Source organism: Varroa destructor, unplaced genomic scaffold (genome assembly GCF_002443255.2).
Source record: "Varroa destructor unplaced genomic scaffold, Vdes_3.0 BEIS01000002.1, whole genome shotgun sequence".
NCBI classification, from domain to species: domain Eukaryota; kingdom Metazoa; phylum Arthropoda; class Arachnida; order Mesostigmata; family Varroidae; genus Varroa; species Varroa destructor.
This window is the reverse complement of record NW_019211455.1, coordinates 33,616,858-33,635,101: the sequence shown is the minus strand read 5'-3', so window position 1 is coordinate 33,635,101 and position 18,244 is coordinate 33,616,858. Positions and strand designations below refer to the sequence as shown.

General features: G+C 41.0%; 1 protein-coding gene and 1 long non-coding RNA gene across 21 annotated transcripts in view; one reads left to right on the top strand and one right to left on the bottom strand.

Moving 5' to 3' along the window:
- LOC111244093 (oxysterol-binding protein-related protein 11-like) overlaps window positions 1–9,549 on the bottom strand; it is a 33,877-nt gene extending 24,328 nt beyond the window's left edge. For 4 of the 19 annotated variants that reach the window (XR_015321945.1, XR_015321946.1, XM_086981153.1 and 1 more), the window contains exons 1-7: window positions 8,626–9,548; window positions 5,980–6,003; window positions 5,486–5,541; window positions 3,119–3,272; window positions 2,320–2,697; window positions 1,546–1,754; window positions 457–521 (exon numbers count right to left, since the gene is read on the bottom strand). Coding sequence is in view for 16 of the 19 variants with exons in the window: in XM_086981153.1 (XP_086837279.1) it covers window positions 457–521; window positions 1,546–1,754; window positions 2,320–2,697; window positions 3,119–3,272; window positions 5,486–5,541; window positions 5,980–6,003; window positions 8,626–9,006 (1,267 nt within the window). In the remaining 3 variants the exon portion in view is untranslated. Of the gene's footprint in view, window positions 1–456; window positions 522–1,545; window positions 1,755–2,319; window positions 2,698–3,118; window positions 3,273–5,485; window positions 5,542–5,979; window positions 6,004–7,251; window positions 7,682–7,905; window positions 8,070–8,625 lie in introns of those variants that run through there. The other 15 variants (XM_022790721.2, XM_086981148.1, XR_015321944.1 and 12 more) reach the window with 14 other exon arrangements.
- LOC147757698 (uncharacterized) lies at window positions 8,079–11,350 on the top strand. 2 transcript variants are annotated; one of them, XR_015321950.1, is made up of 2 exons: window positions 8,079–8,215; window positions 11,023–11,350. It is a non-coding gene; the product is annotated as an uncharacterized LOC147757698 (long non-coding RNA). The 2 variants fall into 2 exon arrangements; XR_015321951.1 differs by lacking the exon at window positions 8,079–8,215 and adding an exon at window positions 9,599–10,938.
- The last annotated feature ends 6,894 nt before the right edge of the window (window positions 11,351–18,244 follow it).

Genomic DNA, 18,244 nt, shown 5'->3' with positions numbered 1-18,244 from the left:
GTATCATACAATATTCAATAATAAATTCACTCATATTTTTCCAGCTGATAGAATTTTGTGATGATGATGGTGTTCCTTTCACTGTCGAATTAAGCTGTCCCCCCTTTTCTAAATCTCAGTTCAACTAGTGCTGATTGTTATAATTTAAATCGCGGCATTTTTCATCGAACTAAACACGGCGTTCTGTCTCTGTGGGCTGACACACTGTTCGTGTCATCAACGTAGCGATACTAGTAACAAAGTTATGTACCGTGTTTACCCTCGAAAAGCATTTCAGTGTGCCAATTGGCTTGACGAGCGGTCTAACTAACCAAGCTGACGATTGGCAATGTGGTTTGCCCGATGGCCTGGCGTATGCCGAAACATTCGGTTGTTTAGGTAACTGAAAGCGTCTTATGACCTCATTACATTTAGCTCGTACAGCGTACTCAAATTTTAAGTGACGTTACAACCCACCCGCAGATGAGTGAGCTGATGAGATGGTTGCCTTACACTCCCCCGCCGAGGTCGACTGTTGGACTCTGAAAACGAGACACACATAGTACAGTGATACACGTTATTTCGCCAACACATTCGAGAATGATTTATTCTACAATAAATGCGAATGAACAAACGATGTTTTATATCTGCTTGATGATTGCAGCAGGATTCTGCAGGTAACTGGAAAATCATCGCATTAGGTGTTCTCCATGTGCCTTTTGTCTTACGCTCAATATGCAGGAGTAGAACTGTCCAAACCCTCTACAAGGATATCTCTGCAAAGTTGATCGAATTCCTTAATAATATTATTCCAGTCTTTTACTAAAAATATACTAAAGGAGTTAAACCTGACTATAAATTAAGGGACGAGTTATAAAAATAAAAAAAGCTAAATTATATTTAATGATTGCTTAGTCCCTTTTCGAACTATTTGAACATGTCAAACATTCGTGTGCTCTTTGGGCTCACCGCTTTACCACTCTAAAGTAAACCTCATATTTAAATGAAATTGTTTAAAACTTCACTGACAGAAGACAACTCATCGGCATTCTTTTTAGAAACCCTGTTTGTATCGCGTCGCATTAAATCACTCTGATTATATATTTTCATAGTGCCCAGATATTTATTTAAGAAGAGCCTTACTAAAAACAAAAAAATTATGATAATAATGTTAATACTAATAACCTATGGTACACGACAAGGGTGCGGCTAATAGCAAAGAAGTAAAGGTACGCAACTTGAACTCTGCAGGCTAATACATATAGACCAATCTTGGTATGTTAATCGAACGAAATAGGCCGGTTTGTCATTGAGCCATTTTCTTTGCACTAGATGATAAAAGGAACATTAGGTACACGAAGGGTAACGCCGCCACTAAATTGGCAAGCATTATTTATGTTTGTCTATAATTCATATTTACCTAACCGAAATAACCTAAGCTTCTCTGGTACTGTTCTAAATTTGCCCCTTGGACGGTAAATTGTTTTGTGTCGCTTAATAAGGCAAGAGAAGAACAGAGCAAAAAAAAGTTCGAACGTTGTGACAGCAGGCGCAAAAAGTACTAACACAGGTCTGAACGGTTGATGAGCCCAGTCGCGAAGTTTTTTCTTAAGTTTCTTTGAATGCTGTTTATGACCGTGGTTTTTTCGACTTCCGTGGCCTGGCGTTCCCTGCTGGGCCGTTCGGTGGCCGTGTCTCTGCTCGGCAAGCAACGAAAAACACTGCTCCAAACTCACAACAGTCGCTGTTGAGGTGGCCTTTAACAGTAATAGGTCCTGAATTTGAAAAGGAAGCTACCGCGTTAAAAAAAATCAGGTAGTTGGAGATAAACGAAACCACCAATTACTTGAAACCAATGATTTCTATTTCTGAACCCATGCATAAGCTACAACGATCACTGCTGATTATTAAATTATTGACAAGGTTTCATATGGTAAAATGAAAAGGCAAATTCGTTAAATCACTTGCAGCGAGGGTGGGCCGCCGAATTCACATACGTGATGATATCAGTCTGGAAGAATCATCAAACCTTTTTGGACTTGAGTGATACTTTCAAGCTCCTGAGTTCTTAATATCGGCTAGCTATTTTATCTCGTTTCATTGGCGAGAATGCGCTACACCCCCGATTGGTGTTACACACAAAATAAGCCATCTGCCGTACTACCGGTATCATTGCCTATAAAGTAGTGTAAGTTTTACGAAATTTTAATCGCTACTAAAAAACAATCCATATGTAGGATCTAACTATGATCTGTCTTAAAAAGAAACGCTAACATCTCAAAGAGGGAGCGCCCATTTTCCTAGAATCACCCAGCTTCAGACTTCATTACCCGCTCCTACCTGATCGTGTGGTTTGATTTGCATAGCATTTGGTAACGTTTCGATTGCAATGGCAAGGTCCCTAAACGCCGTGTTTGCTTCAGCCAGTTTTTGCTGCAGTGACTGAAATGCCTCGCCAGGACATGGTAGTACTCCGGGAGGTTGTGGCCTGCTGTTTTCCTTATCCTTAACGCCAATGCCGCCCCCTGCCCCAACAACTGGAAGCGGCGGATGTTTAAGTCCGATAGAGTCGGTGTGTGCCTCAGCTACCGAGCGCATCCGGTTGACCCAAAGTTGGCGCTTTTTCGAGTCTTGTGCTCTCAGTCTGTAGATTTCTCCACAGGCCGCCGATATAGTGAACATCTGCCCATCTTCCTCCGATGGTGAGATTACGGCGCCCTAAAAACAATCATAACACCATTAAACAGAATATGCCTGTAATAATGGTACTTGTCTTGTAGAAGAACCAAAAATAGGAGCTGTTCTTTACAGAAAAGTGTCAGAGATGAAAACTCAGTCGGAATTCCTTGCAACATATGGCGAACTAAGCACGCGATGCAAAATGGTACTTCTGTGAAGCGCCTCGAAGGTCTAATCGTCACAAGGAGTAACAAACGTACACTTTTTTCCTAATATAGACAAGGCCCTACGGTTTCAAAGTTTCTAAATGATTTAAACATATTCAACTCCGCGTTTGTCTGGCGGTGGCAACCGCCGTTCAGCTTCAAATCCAGCGTTCGTGGTGTTTGTTTTAGAATGAAAGTGTGAAGTGCATTTGTTAATTATAAATGAACGGAAAGGAGCTGAATGGACTACATACCGCGAGGTGCATCGCTCCCCTTGGACGTGTTTTCTTGATATCCTCGAGCATATAGTATTCAAGTGTGCCCAGCTCTCGATTGAGCACAAAGAATCGATACTGGTAGCCCTTTACAACATTTGTATACTTGTATAACTGTCCTTCGTAGATACCCCTGTAAAATCCGCCGGATCCAATTAGATTAATAGTAATTTTATCGGCACAAATATGCATTATCACAGCCGGCACAAACCTAGGCAGAGTTTGGCCCAGCGTAAGCTGATGGGTACAGGCCAGACGTTAATAAATTATTCTTTAACTGCAGTACAAAGTTACACACCGAGTATGATTCCTAAGTAAGTTGTAAAATCCTTAATTCAAAATCGTTTAGCTCTGCACTGAATTAATTTACATGAGAAATTCATATTAACCTTGTAACTGGCTTATTTTTTTATGATAGGCGATGCTTCAGGTTTAGTTAAATTTAATGTCTACTTTAATTCGACAACGAGTGGATATCTACAAGTATGCTAAAGACGCTATGATAAAAACGTCCTGAGCGATCATTTAATGATAATGTAAACATGTTTGTGTGTCTGAATCGGTTTATCATTACGTACGATCATTCAAACTAATTGTTATTTATGGAATATGTGCTAGACATAAAAGTAAGAACTCATAATTATGAGACGCATAATTTCTTTTGTATAGTTAATACTAAGTCTAGAATGATAACAATACTGAGACGAATTTGACAGAGTCAAAAGGCCCTAAAGCATAACTACAAACTTTATAAATAGCTTTACTAGGGTGAAGCCAACTAGAAATAGTCCGTTCTTTTTTCCGTTCACTTAGTGCTTTGTTGGCTTTCACGCTATACAACAACTGTGTCCTAGAAACAGGGCAGCCCTTTGCAATGAGTTCAAGACTGGGACCATGTCCTTTTTTGAATTACATATAAGAATTTTCTGTGGAACAGAGATACACAAACTAGGATCAAGTGACTTTAACAAAGATGAAGGGTTATTTCCTTAAGGTTTCCAAAGCAATGGCTGCTTTCGACCAGTACACATAATAACCTTTGGATTATGCAGATGAAGAGCTATGGGACTCAATGTTATGTAATATCAGTCAAACGCAGCACACGGGCAACAGACGCATGGAAAATGCGGACTAAACCACTTAAGGATCAAAAGTCACGTGTGAAGTATTTGTTGCATTAAATCGTATCGAGAAAAAATAGAGAAGGCCACGTAACGAGATGCTATTACCAATACCAACGAGATCCATTCGGAGCAAGATTACTTCCGATAGATTTTACCATTAGGTACTGACAGATTCTTTCCTCGGTAATTTCCAATTGTGGTTACCAATTCGAGCGAAGTCTTCAGCCAACAGAAATTATATAATAGTGACAGTGCATCCAACAACTTGAATTAACACAAGTGTAATTCATCTGTTTAGAACGAGACCATTTCTACTGTGATTTTCGTTGAAAAACCAACACCCTGCTTTTGAAAGATTGGTAGGAAATATTCAAAGGGTTGGTAAGCTACTGAAAAAGCACTTCACCGTTTTTCACACACTTGACCATAAAGTGTTACTTTCAGTAGGTAAACCCAGGCAAATGAGATTTTGTCGTACTAATATACAATGGTACAATAACCGAATAGTTCGAATATTAGGAGTGCATCTCCTCTCCTGCTACTAGAATATTTATGTATTAAAAAAATATATCAGTGAGTCATATTATTGCGACATTAATGACACTAGTGACGATATAACATACGTTGTTCGAATGCAATATTTCCTCTATTGGTTTTTTTTTGCTTCCTAAGTATTAAGCGCTATCATAACTGCAAGTACCTCTTATTTTTTACGCACAGTAAGTTCTGCGTAAAGATATGTCAACAACTATTTTGGCTTGACAAAGGTGACAACCTCAAGAACTTATAGCTTATATATATATATATATATAAGTTTTTCAGCCAGGGCATAAGTACTATTTCTAAGTAAAATTTCTATTTAAAATGATACACTACGGAATCACGAGAATTCGATATCTAAAAATGGTTTCAACAAATATTTTACATGTCTGCATTGTAATTAAATGGCAATATAACAATCCTGTCTCTAGGAAACGGTACGACAACGTTTTGGTCTTTTGTAATGGAACGTAAGGAATCCAAAGTCTATTGGTAGCAGAACGCATCGTCCTCCTGACGAGTAACGTTTATGTACCTTTCTTACATGCAAGCAAATTATTAATCTCTATAGGTGTCTTTCATCGAAAAGGACAAAGAGACCAAATGAAGGCCAATATATGGTCGTACCGCTTCCTAGTTAGTTATAGTTTCTATTGTGACAAAGCGGAACTTGTGTACTAACCTCGCTTGAGCTACGTCGTTCGAATCCAACTCCTGCGAAAGAATATTTGAGAGAGCCTGTTCAACAAGGACAACAACGGCACCACAACAAATAGCAACAATACAACACAGCAAACAGGGAAGCCAAACAGAAGCCAAGCGAGGCAACACGAAGGTTCATAATATGCTTGTTCTTAGTTAATCTTTCAGTAATCGTTGGATAAAGAATGCGACGCCGACTACTGTAGGACGACGGATTGGGTTGGGAACATGCAATTATACCATGCATAGGACATATTAGGAACCGAATCTACGACGGTTTGAACTAGCCATGAGACCCTAGGTAGGTATTGCAAAATCTACTACAATCATAAGCGCTTAGTATTACTCAATAGTCTCTGTTGTGCGCACATACAAAAAAAAAATCATCAAATAACGATTTAGCTTCGCACACTCATTTTCATTTCCGATAAAGTTGGTTGTGTATATAATGACAAGGTGTTTAAATATGCTCACCGCAGCCCCGTCCCGCGTTTCAGCCTAAAAACGGGGAAAAGATATAAATATATGAGACGAACAGTTTGAGAATAACAAGAGATAGATATAAAAATCATAATAGCCTATCTATTATAGCGGCGTTCCCGCGTGCAGCTTGAAGCAGAAAATTATTTGTTTAGCAATTTTTTAATCACTATCGTATCGTGTTTAACAACTATCGTATTTTAAGGAAGGATCTGGATTATTTCGCTAAAACGTCTACCTGCACGTTGTTGTAGATTTTAACCATAGATTCACCATAGCAATGAATGTTATAGGCAGAACATCTTTCTTAGAGTGATGCAAAGACTGGGCGCAAAGAAAGCGCAGTAACTATAACCAATAAACAAAAGTAAGAAGAACAAACTTGATACAACGTAAATATATCGTTTCGTAAACATACGTACACATAAAATACGCATACGTATATATACAAAGTACCCCAAAAAAATCTACACACTGGGTCGTAACATCGTAATATTTTACCGTGTAGTCAATATAAGATTCTAAGAGGCTCAAGATTAATTTTTGGCAGAAATTTATTCCAAAGTGTTATTATAGGTATGTAAACAGGTCCGCTTGAAACTGACGGAACTGTTTAAGGGGGACCTAGAAAATCAACGAGTTTTACTAACTAAGAAAGAGTATATAACAGAACATCCCTTTTGTATACAACGTCATGTATCGTAAAACAAGCAATTAGTAACTTTGAAATCAGCAAATTAAGTTTCCGCTGCACTTGTTAGTACATGGAGAAGCTGAATTTCAAAAACGGTATATGCTATCAGTGAAGATGATCTGGACCGTAGAAAACAAACTCGATTTCCAACATGACGGGCCACCTATACATTATCATCGAGATATAAAAATTATCTTGATGGGAGTTTTTCAACTAGATAGGTCTACTAAGCAGCGGGCAATATATTCTATGGGACCACCTTGCCCAGCCTATTCTGCCCGTTCCTTAGACCGCGCCAACGGATTTCTTGTTGTGAAGAAGGCTTAAAAGCCGAAATATAGTAAGGTTGAGCCACAGCGGCAAACAAACAAGTATGTGAATCACTGTTGTCAACAGTATTCACCATAACAGGTATAATAATAACAGAAATACTAATAATACGTATATAAAAACTGAAGTTATAGTTATTTAGACTGTGTGTATTTTTTAGAGCATTTTGTATATATAACTAACTCCTATTTGATTATTACTATTATTATTATTATTATTATGGTTTAAGAACGCGAACTTACACCAGACATTCTTTTGTCTCGGTGACCTCAGCACGTATCTTGTTAGCCAAACTTTTTGCGCACTTCAGCAACTCATATTGTATTTTATTCACTAGAATACATGTGTGGAAATTCACAATCCATCATCATGGATTTAATAGTGCACTTCTGCTGATAAATCCGAGCAGATTCAGAGACTATTTATGTCTGCTAGAGAAGTTTCGACTAAGCCATCAGTCTTGAATGAACTAAACCTGGTAAGAGCTAGAACAACTTCTTAAGAGATCCAACAAGCACCATCATCACATGAAAATAGCTACTATTTTTCCTGTTATTAGGCTGGTGTTCTGTCACGACACAGTACCAGCGCACCCCGCTATAACAAAGGCAGCTCTGTGAGAGAGCGCCTTCTTCCACTGGGAGGCCTTTTGTTGTGTAAAATAATATGGCGCCACGTGCAAACTTCGAATTGAAACCTCGTTAATTAATCGTTGTTGAATACACTTGAGCAATGTAATTAAGAAAGTCGTCAAAAAACATCTTGATAAACGGATCCACTTGAACCGTGACATTTACGATCATATGCTAAATTGACATGGATGAATTGTAATCTCAGCGCTCTGTCAGTATTTAAATAATGATGTACCAAATAAGCCCCCTTCGAACGATACGTACCCGCATTTCAAGTTACGAACAATCTCTCGCGAGGTTTGTGCCTGCGCACATCAAAACCGCAATAAGAATTATGCTCAGGCAATATCGCCACCGACAACTCGTTACTGTTCAACAGTTACGTTTTAATAATGGAAAGGTTTAATACACAGCAGATCGTAAGCGCTTGTTCCCTTCCTGCGTCTTCTTTCATATGACGGGTTCGATTTTTGGCAAGTGCGATTGGATGAACAATGGACAAGGCCGGCGCCTGTCAGCCCTTCTCGACAGCGTCAGGTCCCTTGCAGTGGCGAGAAGTGTCGTATTCGTAAAGGTACAAAATAAGTTTAGCATTTACTTACTCGTATGTACCTGAGTGAAATGCGTTCGATCGAGGAATATAAAAAGCTGCGTTCGAGAGTTTACCTTTAGTTAACGCACGCCACGACTGTGAAGGAAAGGGGTCGGACGGAGTGGCGGGAAGAGCCGTTCAAGAGAAAAAGCGAAGAGGCGATACCGGAAACGGAAAGAGACAGAGATGGCTAAGGGCCAGTTGTTCGAGCTGGTTAATGCGCTGTAAAACCACTTCATGGTCTCGACCTACAACACGGCTGAGTACATCGTCTGCGGAGCAAGAGGGCTCGTCATGCAATCACGCTGGCCAAACAGATGCCACAGTATTTGCACAATATTGAATTTTTGCTCTTGTTATTTACATGCACAAACGCCCGTTTCAACACATACCTTCGCCTTGCGGGCGGCCAAAGCCAAATGATTTTTTTCGTCTTCACTGAAAAAGCTGACACACGACGGACTCTTTCTACACTCCTGTTGGTGGTGCTGCTGCTGCTGCTGCTGCTGCTGCTGCTGCTGCTGCTGTGGCCAATGACCACTGCCCCCATGATGATGTTGGTGGCTATTATTGAACGGCGCTTGCTGATCATTGTGATGACGATGATAAGGATGATGCTGGGTCTGGTGGAGTTCGTCCGCCGTTCGATCGCTACTTCCAACCGCCATTTCGTTGAGATGGAAGTATTCGTTGTCCGGCGAGACACCGAGACTGTGTTGGTTTGAGTGTTTACGCCGGGTAAAGCAGCAGAGATGGCTGAGACAGTTTTTCATTACACCTCACTTACGAGGACACAAATACCGCACGCACGGCCAGCGGCGCGGCCATGCTCTGAAAATACCCAGCAACCACTCGCTCAGCCACTGCTGCGTCTCACTTCATTTCACCACCCCGTCCCTCTGTACGTCTGTTTGCAACGCACACCACCAGCACAACTGATCCTGCTACAGAAACTGTAGCCTTAGGTTTTTTCTCGGAATCTGTCTCCTAAGCTGCAGCATAGAAAATATTCAGTTGCCGATCAGTCGGTCATCAGCGGATATAGCGGTCATATCTCGCTATAGCCACCACACGTAATACAGTCAAAGTAACAAGCCTTTTGTTGTGGGCTAAGACAGACGTACTCTCTGTTGCTGTTCCACTTAGTGCGAGTAAACTGAACCGTCAACGCTTCGATAAAACCTTTGAATGTCTTCAGTCTGCTAGAACTTCCTCTGGGTTCCGCTTATACTACATCACTTAAAGCGGAGCGCAGCAGAGCAAGCGCACTTCCACGGCTGAGTTCCGAAGGGCTCTCGTCGTCGTCCGTCTGCTCTCGGGCCGGATATGTGTTTGGCAGCAGGGCGGGCGGGCGGGCGGGGGGGGGAGGCGAGAGAGAGGTTGTGTACTAGCATGTCTCCACAGGGCTCAGGCCCTGAAAGCCAGCTTAATGGCACCTCTCAGTACATCAGAGACGAGTGCCACTCACCCGGTTACTCCAGGATTCGTTTAAATAGCACGCGCGCCCGCGCGCTTTTACACATTGTTTAGTTCACCTATCAGTAAACAAATACATTGGAGTTCGTACTAAATATTCATTGCAGAGCGCACAAACCACTACATCTGTTTGTTATTCCAGTTTACCAAGAAGAAATGTTTGAGGATTGTTTCGCACCGGGTTGAAACGTTACTATATTTCACTTGGATGCAATATTATTGCAATCATAGCTTTTGATCGTGTGTTGAAGAAAACTGTTAAAAATGTTTTGGTCTTTGGCAAAAAAAAACTGATAGGACATTGGACGAACTTCGAAGAAAGCTTCGATTTTGATATCCTAGTCGTTTTGCCATGCTAAAGGTCTGATCGAACGTCATTGATGCTTTAAATATAATTTAGGTGGATAAACGTACATTTTATTTCCTCGTTACCTAACCTATCATAAACGCAAATGAAGTCACGATTCGAAAATTATATAAAGCAGGGGGCCAGACTGTCGTACGTTAGCTATTTTACCAATTCGTTTCGATATTTAATGGCCTTACAACTCAGATCGCATTTGTCTTATGTACCAAAACGTATTGTATATGGAAGTCGAAATTTCGTTTCCCGGAGAACTTAACTTGTTAAACCGATCAGCGAAAAGTTCCGTCCGCCTTTGTCGATGTTAGGTTTCACCTTTTTGACGCCAATATCGCATCGCTATCTGACAGCTGTATGGCAAATGGTTTCGTGGAACCGACACCCACACTCATAGCAAATGAACGTCTTTTCCGATAATAATATTTATTATTATCATAGTTATTAATAATAACAGTTATTATATTGGCTATTATGTCAAATCAAAGCGGACAACAAGTATGATGTTTCAATCGTATCCATTGGAGATCGAAGCGTGTAACGAATCTTTTCTCATTCTTAACTAAGTTCTGCAACGATTTCCTTGCAACTTCGGATCCCTTGGAAACGCGCGCCAGACACTGTCGGCCTTAGCCGACAATTGACTCTGATTTTCACTTGATCATTCCATAGCTTAAGTTCATAATGTGTTTAAAGAATGGGTGTCAATGAGCGTCGAGCATGACACTAACCGCTCATGGAGTTTATATCAGGGTATGAATTACTTTTCACATGTAAAGAATGAGACCCAGTTAGACAAAGGATATATGGAAACCAGGTGCTGCTCAATAAGTGGTCCCATTTAGAACAAACAAACCATGTATATCAGGTGTGTATGATTTTTGAAATTATGCAACATAAGCCTTATGGCAAAGAAGAACTATCTAAGAAGAAGTATATTTGTCCGTTTCAGTCCTGACCTCATGTGAAAAACCTCAAGGGTCCTATGATAATATTTTAACTGCACGCGGGTAGATGTCGTTTGCCTGGCAAGGACAAGCAGGTGGCATTGTGGAAGGCCTCACTAGAGGAAAATTTCCAACACTTGGTAAAACGTTACACGTACTGCATTTTCCAAGATTCGCTGTGATGATCCTAAAAGTTTCCCAGTTCTAGCTATCATTCTACTGGAATGAATGCTGTTTGACCCCCTTTTGTAACTAAAATTACTGTTGTGAATTAAACTGATGCTTCAGTCAGTATAATAAAAATATAAAATAAAAACATGTTTATACGCAAAATGGGCTGTTCTTAAACTCGAATAAATTTAGTGTATGAGTTGAAATTTGAGTGGAATTCTCGATACCGCTTCATTCGAGACATTCGTAGATGCCACAGCCATAGATTTATCTTGATCACTCGTTTCCACAACACAAAGTTCCTATAGCAAATTACTGCTGTTGTCAACATAGACTGATGGTATGATGTTGAAATAGCGTATCGTGTACTAGCCCGGTTCGCAGCTGATCAAGGCATCTCATAACAAAAACAAGCATGACTGCACAAGAAATTAGCTTTATGTCTGTAATTGGCAAGTTTTGTTTCTGCTTCCCTTTGTGGATCTGAAAATAACCATGTAAAAATACAAAAAAAAATTTCATTGTTGACAGTCGGGTTGTCGATATGTGACACAGTATTGCTTTACTGCGTAATACAGCATTATAATTTATAAGGAGTTTCGATCGAACCGCTCACGTATGTGTCCGTATGCGTCTAGAACCGCCTGGACTAGTTCTACCTTGAAAGCGTGCCCGAACGAAACCTTTCTCAACGGCTGCTGAGACCACACGTGTGAACACACGACGCTAGCCTTTGTACTTCGGCAACCTCCGCAACTTATTATAGGCCCACGAACGAGTACGTGTCTCAGAACAGTGAGTTTTAAATCAGACGAGGTTTTGCCCGTTATGTTCGACTGAAGTCGGCCACTTCAGGACCCCCCATCCCCCATCCCCCTAAAAAATGGGCACCGACACCGATTTTTTTTTATTCCACATGAATGCCCCGGATCTGGCTGCTGTTAGCGCTGGAATCCTTAGCTTAGAAGCAGGCCGGCACACCACAGCAAGCACAGACGGTTAACCTACAACGCGCGCTGGTTGACTTTCGTAACTGTTTCGCTTCAGCTGTATCTCGGTGTAGTCGTGTGCGAGCTATGGAAGTGCCGTGAAGTCACGCAGCGACGATCGTCAGACAGTCGACGAATTTGTCACACAGGCGCGATTTTCTAATATCTGCTTGGAATGCCTTAAACTCTAACAGCAAGCTTGACGCGGTCCCGCAAAAATGGTTATTCCTGAATGAGCACGTATAGGTCTTCATCAACCCTTTAGACCCTTGCGCAGTATTCTTCCACATGAAGTGGTGTATTCCATGCAAACCAGTCGAATAGAAGAAAAGATCCGAACTCAAACTACGCCTGGCTTACCGCAGCGGATTATAATTAATATTAAACTGGACTTCGCAGAATTATATAAACAACGTCACATAGACGCTCATGCGATCAGCCGTAGGCACACGCTTCTCCAAGTCCCGAGTTTGTCCGTCTATCTTAAATTGAACTAGTTCCCCACTTCGGACGGTGCACTGGCACCGACACAGATACCATTTATTTGCTCTATAGCTTGTTCTTATGTATAATAATAATAACAACGGAAAAGCTTTGCTTGAAATATATTATTGGCACGCCTCTTCTAACGTGTGTATAGCTCTTAGCCAACGACCTGTAGTTAGTTGCCTTACTATGGTAAGATTATCCAGTCTCTCTACTAGCTCATTTGTGTTAATTACGTAAGATTGAGTTTTCTATTATAAGAAATGCTTCACTCCAAGGGAGGTTTTTCGTCAGGAAGAAGGACGTTCACAGGCGTCGAACTGGACTAAATCAAGAAAGCAAAATAGGGCGTACTGGCTAAATCTGATTGACGGCGAACGGTGATTTTTGTCGTGTCTGTTACTCTAGTTAGGCGTTGGATGCCAGGACAATACTAGCTCTCGGTTCATTATCGCACGTATGAAAAACGGTCGTTGAAGGTTGGCATTTCCCGTCATAGCGACTATTTGATACAGCCAAAGAGTAAGAGAAATAAAATAATAAACTATTTTCAGATAGAAAAACGCTTATCTTTATTTGATAGTGTTAAACGTAAGGCTAAATGAAACGTTACACAACATGAGTGATTAGTCGCTGGAGCCAAAGCGTGTTCAAATGAATTATGGATCTAGTAAAGGAGCTGAAGAGAGAAATCGGTATTACTTCAAATGCAGTTATATGAAAGGCGTGTATTTGAATGATATACTGGTCTAGATTTTTATCTTGGTACGAAGTGTATGATGAAGAATGATGGTGAGAACATGGCTGAACGTACCTGAATGATCAATAAAATCAGAGTTAATCTGTTTAGGCAATGTCGCAAAAAGACGCATGCAGTAGCAAAAATCCCTAAACATATTCAAGACGCCGAAATCAAAATTCCTTTATTCAAACAATTGCCGAAGTTGTCAGTGCAACGTCTCACTCAGCATTGTTTGCCGTTTCTGCCACTTCACCGTACGAGCTGCTATGACGAACTAGATGATATAATAACATGGCTATTTCTACCCGTTGTTAGTTCGTCGGGGCGAGATGAATGAACAACGCCGGCTTCATCGTCAGTCATTTTACAATTTCATTGCTTTTTGTTTGAGCAAAGCGACAGTTAGTAATAGCTTCTGACTTCACAAGCCCTACGGCAAGCCAATGGAATCAACTCTGTGACATTACGTCCCTATGCCTTAGATAATACTGCACAAGCAAGCTACATAAAAGGCTTCCTATACAAGGGCTCGTTTGGGCCGAAGCAGAGCATTACTTGTAGATTGTCCGCCTGATGTGACACACTGCCTATAGGGAATAGAATATATCCTTTTAGCAAAAAAAAAAATAAGCTAAATTTTCCCACGTTTCATAAATGCATAAAAAAAAAAATCTCATTTGACAACTATTTGAACGTTGTCATTATATAATTAATTACATTCATACTATTAGCTAATATTCTGAAAGTAACGTTCGTATTGAAGATAAAGAATTGCCCGACGCAGATTGGCCAAGCCAGCTACGCGAACAGCTCAGCACAGTGTCACGTAGCCAGTGGGCCTGCCGAGCGGAGACAACCCAGTTGGGCCGGTAAAAAATGATCGTACACTAATGTAAATAGGAATAGTCCTAACTACGCAGCGATCCATACGATGCGATAGTACGTATGAGAAAATTGATGAGCATTTTCATCCATTCTTTTTAAAGTTTTCTGTGCATTTGAATTGCCGTGGTCTGATCTTGTTCTATCGATTACTTACCATAACTGTAGCAGCTTCTCTATGATTATAACGGGCTCGAACACTCCATCTTGATTGAATTTCAGCGACATTTAAGACATACGAACATAGTCAATATCAGCCCGCCGTACAGCTTACCGTGTCATATACGGTAGCAATAGTCCCGCGGGGATTTCGCTTCTTGTGAGAGGATACATAGCTGCTTTGATATTGATTCGATGTCTGCTCTCATTGGTCGGCGTAGATGAATTTTGTTATAGCTAGATAAGTTTATATAATGACAAATATCATATTATGTACATGAAATGCCTTGTATACAAGTGTATAGATAAGGACCGCGTTCAATACTACTTCAAAGTATAGAGTTTGTTTAGAGATTTGTAATGGTGTCACGCTTGAAACGATCTCTTTACCATAAAATGTAACGGCAATAGAAAAAATGGGACATCTTTTCATTTTCCAATATGATGATTCCAACCTGACGGAACTGTCTCCTCTTAAAGATTGCCTAATACGTTATGTATGGTAGCGATCAGTTAGACCTAACTTTTATCGTCGAAGAACTGAGCTGCTACTGCTGCTCCTACTTTTTTTTTGCTGCGGCTAGCCTACTGCCATGTTTTGGTCTGTGGTTGCCTCGTTTAATAAGTTCCCTTTTGATCATGGACGCACAATTTACCGTTGTCATTTGCCTACTAACACTAATAAAACAAAGATCCTTGTTCTATTGTTCTAACACTTGCTTCCGTCAACAACTGAAATATGGAAGCAGTTATAACGAGAACATAACGACAAGCAAAAAAAAAAATGTAAAATATGGGGAAAATAGCTAAATACAAAAATTAAATCATATACCTCAGGCGGGTGGCGGTCTTAGATCAATTTCGAAAAATTGCCATTCGACTATTTCGGTTCGTTAAATAATTATTGTGTTACTATAGCAAATTACTAAACAGCTTAACTATGACGTAAAGTTGTTAGTCGCTCCATAAAAAGCCATTCAAGTGATTTCTTTCAAAGAGGTTTCAAGTAATAAATGGCGCAAGAGCTATGCAATGTGGGTCGACGGTTGAACTTGGTTCTACTATAACTACTACCCGCCGCTAATTCCCGGTTCCTCTTTTACGCCTCGAGCGAACCTAAACAATTTGTTATTAGTACTACAGATCGGTAGGAAAAGGATCGCGTGTGCTACGGGATCAACGGGCTGGGTCAGCTCGATCGGGTTTCCCACCGCAATAACCAAGCTATGTCCACGACGAAGAGAGTTAGAGATCCCCAGTTGTACACTCGAACCCGACATGTTAGCATAATTTTCTCTTCTTAACATCTATAGAGTCGATGTTTCAATTGCCGGCTTTTTTGCGTTTGAGGAAGATTCTGGCCAGTTTGTCTGCGCCATATTAGCACTCTCGAGATGTGCATACGTAGTCCAGAAAGGTTCTCAGCCCTTTTGTCATAGTAATTTCTATTTCTACATTAGAGAGGGTCATTCCGGTATGTTCCAGCACCTTGCACTGCTTTAAGGTATGACACGCATCGTCTTTTATGCGACTATCTTTTTTATGCGAGTACCATTCCTATTTGATGCAGGTAATATTGAAACTGTTCTTGCCCTGTGAGCACTTACGTAAGGAAGTGTTATTGCCCGCCCACCGGCTTCTCCAGCCGGTCCTAAATGGTGGGGGTGATGCCCCTGACAGCTGTGCCGGGGGCGTATAGGCAAATGGCAATCCATTTCTTTTGCCATTCGTGCCGCAAATGTTCCCTTGCGTCCGCTGAGTCCGTCTAGTTCAGAGGATTTTAATTTTCAAATCCCACGGGATGGCTTCTGCTAATACGACGGCTGCTTGTGCGCTGACAGTTCGGCATACCAAAGACGCTCTTCGGGCTAGAACGCGTCAGGTACTTTGAAGGCGCTTCCTGTTGAGGTTTTAGATCGTGTCCGGATTTCACCCCCCTTGGTGCTCCAAACAGGACAACTGGTTCCACCACTACTATCAAAAGCCTTTCCTTTTTTCACCTGAAATAAGAGACTTTTGCTATTATCTTCGCTAGGTCAGCCAATACTTTCACAGCTTTAGCTACCGTAGTCTTAATATACTTTGCGTCCCCTATGACCAGGGCTAGCGATCTTCGAGTACGTGCCACTGCGACCAATCTTTGGTCTTTCGCGTTCGATATCGATGATTACGTCGGGACGTAGCTTCTTGCATATTAGAAACACTGCCTCTAATTTTGGCGCTAATCTATGATCACAGCGGCATTTGGTTTCTGCAACTCGTCAATTTCTTCGCCTTCTGTGTCTGTACTTTTACCACAAGCTTGTCCGCGTACGCGATTAGGTACGTTTCTGTTAAAAAGTCCGGTAGTTGCAGCACTCCATGGTACGCTAGATTCTAAAGCAAGCGTCCCAGGTTGAACCCCTCCAAGACACTAACGGTACTGGCAAACAGAGTGCCTTAATTTGTGATTTTCGAACTGCTCAGTTAGCTTGGAACCATATACTGGAAAACATTACGTCTTCTCAGACGACCTAGAACAGTCTTTCAGATCAGACCGCTGAAGGCGTCTTTAAAAGTAAAAACAACCGCCGGGAAAACTCGGATAGGTTTGTTGATTGCAGGTTTGGAAGTTCCTTTTATCGCTGATTATATTGACTGATGTGTCGCAAAGCCATGTTGGCTATCTGAAAGCAGACTATTCCCGTCGGCAATGTCCTGGAGCTTGGTGTCAAAAATAGCGTCGAAGCCTCTCGCTTGTCACCTTAGTGGACAAAGGGAACAATATAAACCATTGCCCATGTACAAATACTTTACCTTTAAAAATCTGAGAACGCCTCCTTCATCGTTATCATAGCTACTACTCATTAGTGTTTTTATTAATAATATTAGCGGAGGCTCCATCTGGCCCTGATGTTTTTCTATCGCATATTAATTTATATGCGTCCCGCGGCTTACTTCCATCTGCCCCCTTGTAGAGTAAGAAGTCAAACTTCGTAGAAAACGTAGAGTAGTTGATTTGTTCTTCTTGCATGCAAGAAATCAAATGCACCGTGTCCTTTTTCATGCCGTTTGGGCTAAACATCATTATATATATATAGACATGTTCCAATGAGTGAAGGAGACGACTACTGGTGATTTGAGAAACAGCGGCGGATGCCCAATTACGTATTGTGTGGCCAATGACATACGTGACACTGAGACACGGCTCTGTACTCAGATCTAGCGTTCGTAGAAGGTCCTTTTTGCGCTCTAAATGCGGTTAGGTGAGGTGATGAGGATTTTTTCGAACTTGCAATTACCTTGAAGCTATACGAGCTTATTCAAACAAATGTTGTCAATTCAGAGACGTTCACTGGTCTAATTCTGATTTTATTAGACCAAGATTGATAATGCGGCAGGCATGCACATAGGTATACGCTACAGCCATTGTTATAACTCATACTAATCCACACTGATTATGTGAGAACTATTTCGGAATGCTTTTGTGAGAAACGTTGTAGCAATAGAGGCACTTTCACAATCGTAGTGCGTTATGATATGAGCCTACTAAGCATCCGGTTGTTCGTGCTTGGCTCCAATTTCGTTTTGATCAATGACTGCTACACTCGGCAACGGTATATGGGTAGGCGAGTAGAACTTAAACTTTTACATAAAGCTTTGCATAATTTTTTTTGCATGTGTCTTGTATGAGACTTATTGATGACTACTTGGTCTAAGTTCGATGAGACAAAGCCTTTAATAGCAATCGAAAACTGTGAACATCAACGCTTTCTAAATATAATGCTGCATTATATTTAAAGGCATTGGCAATTATTA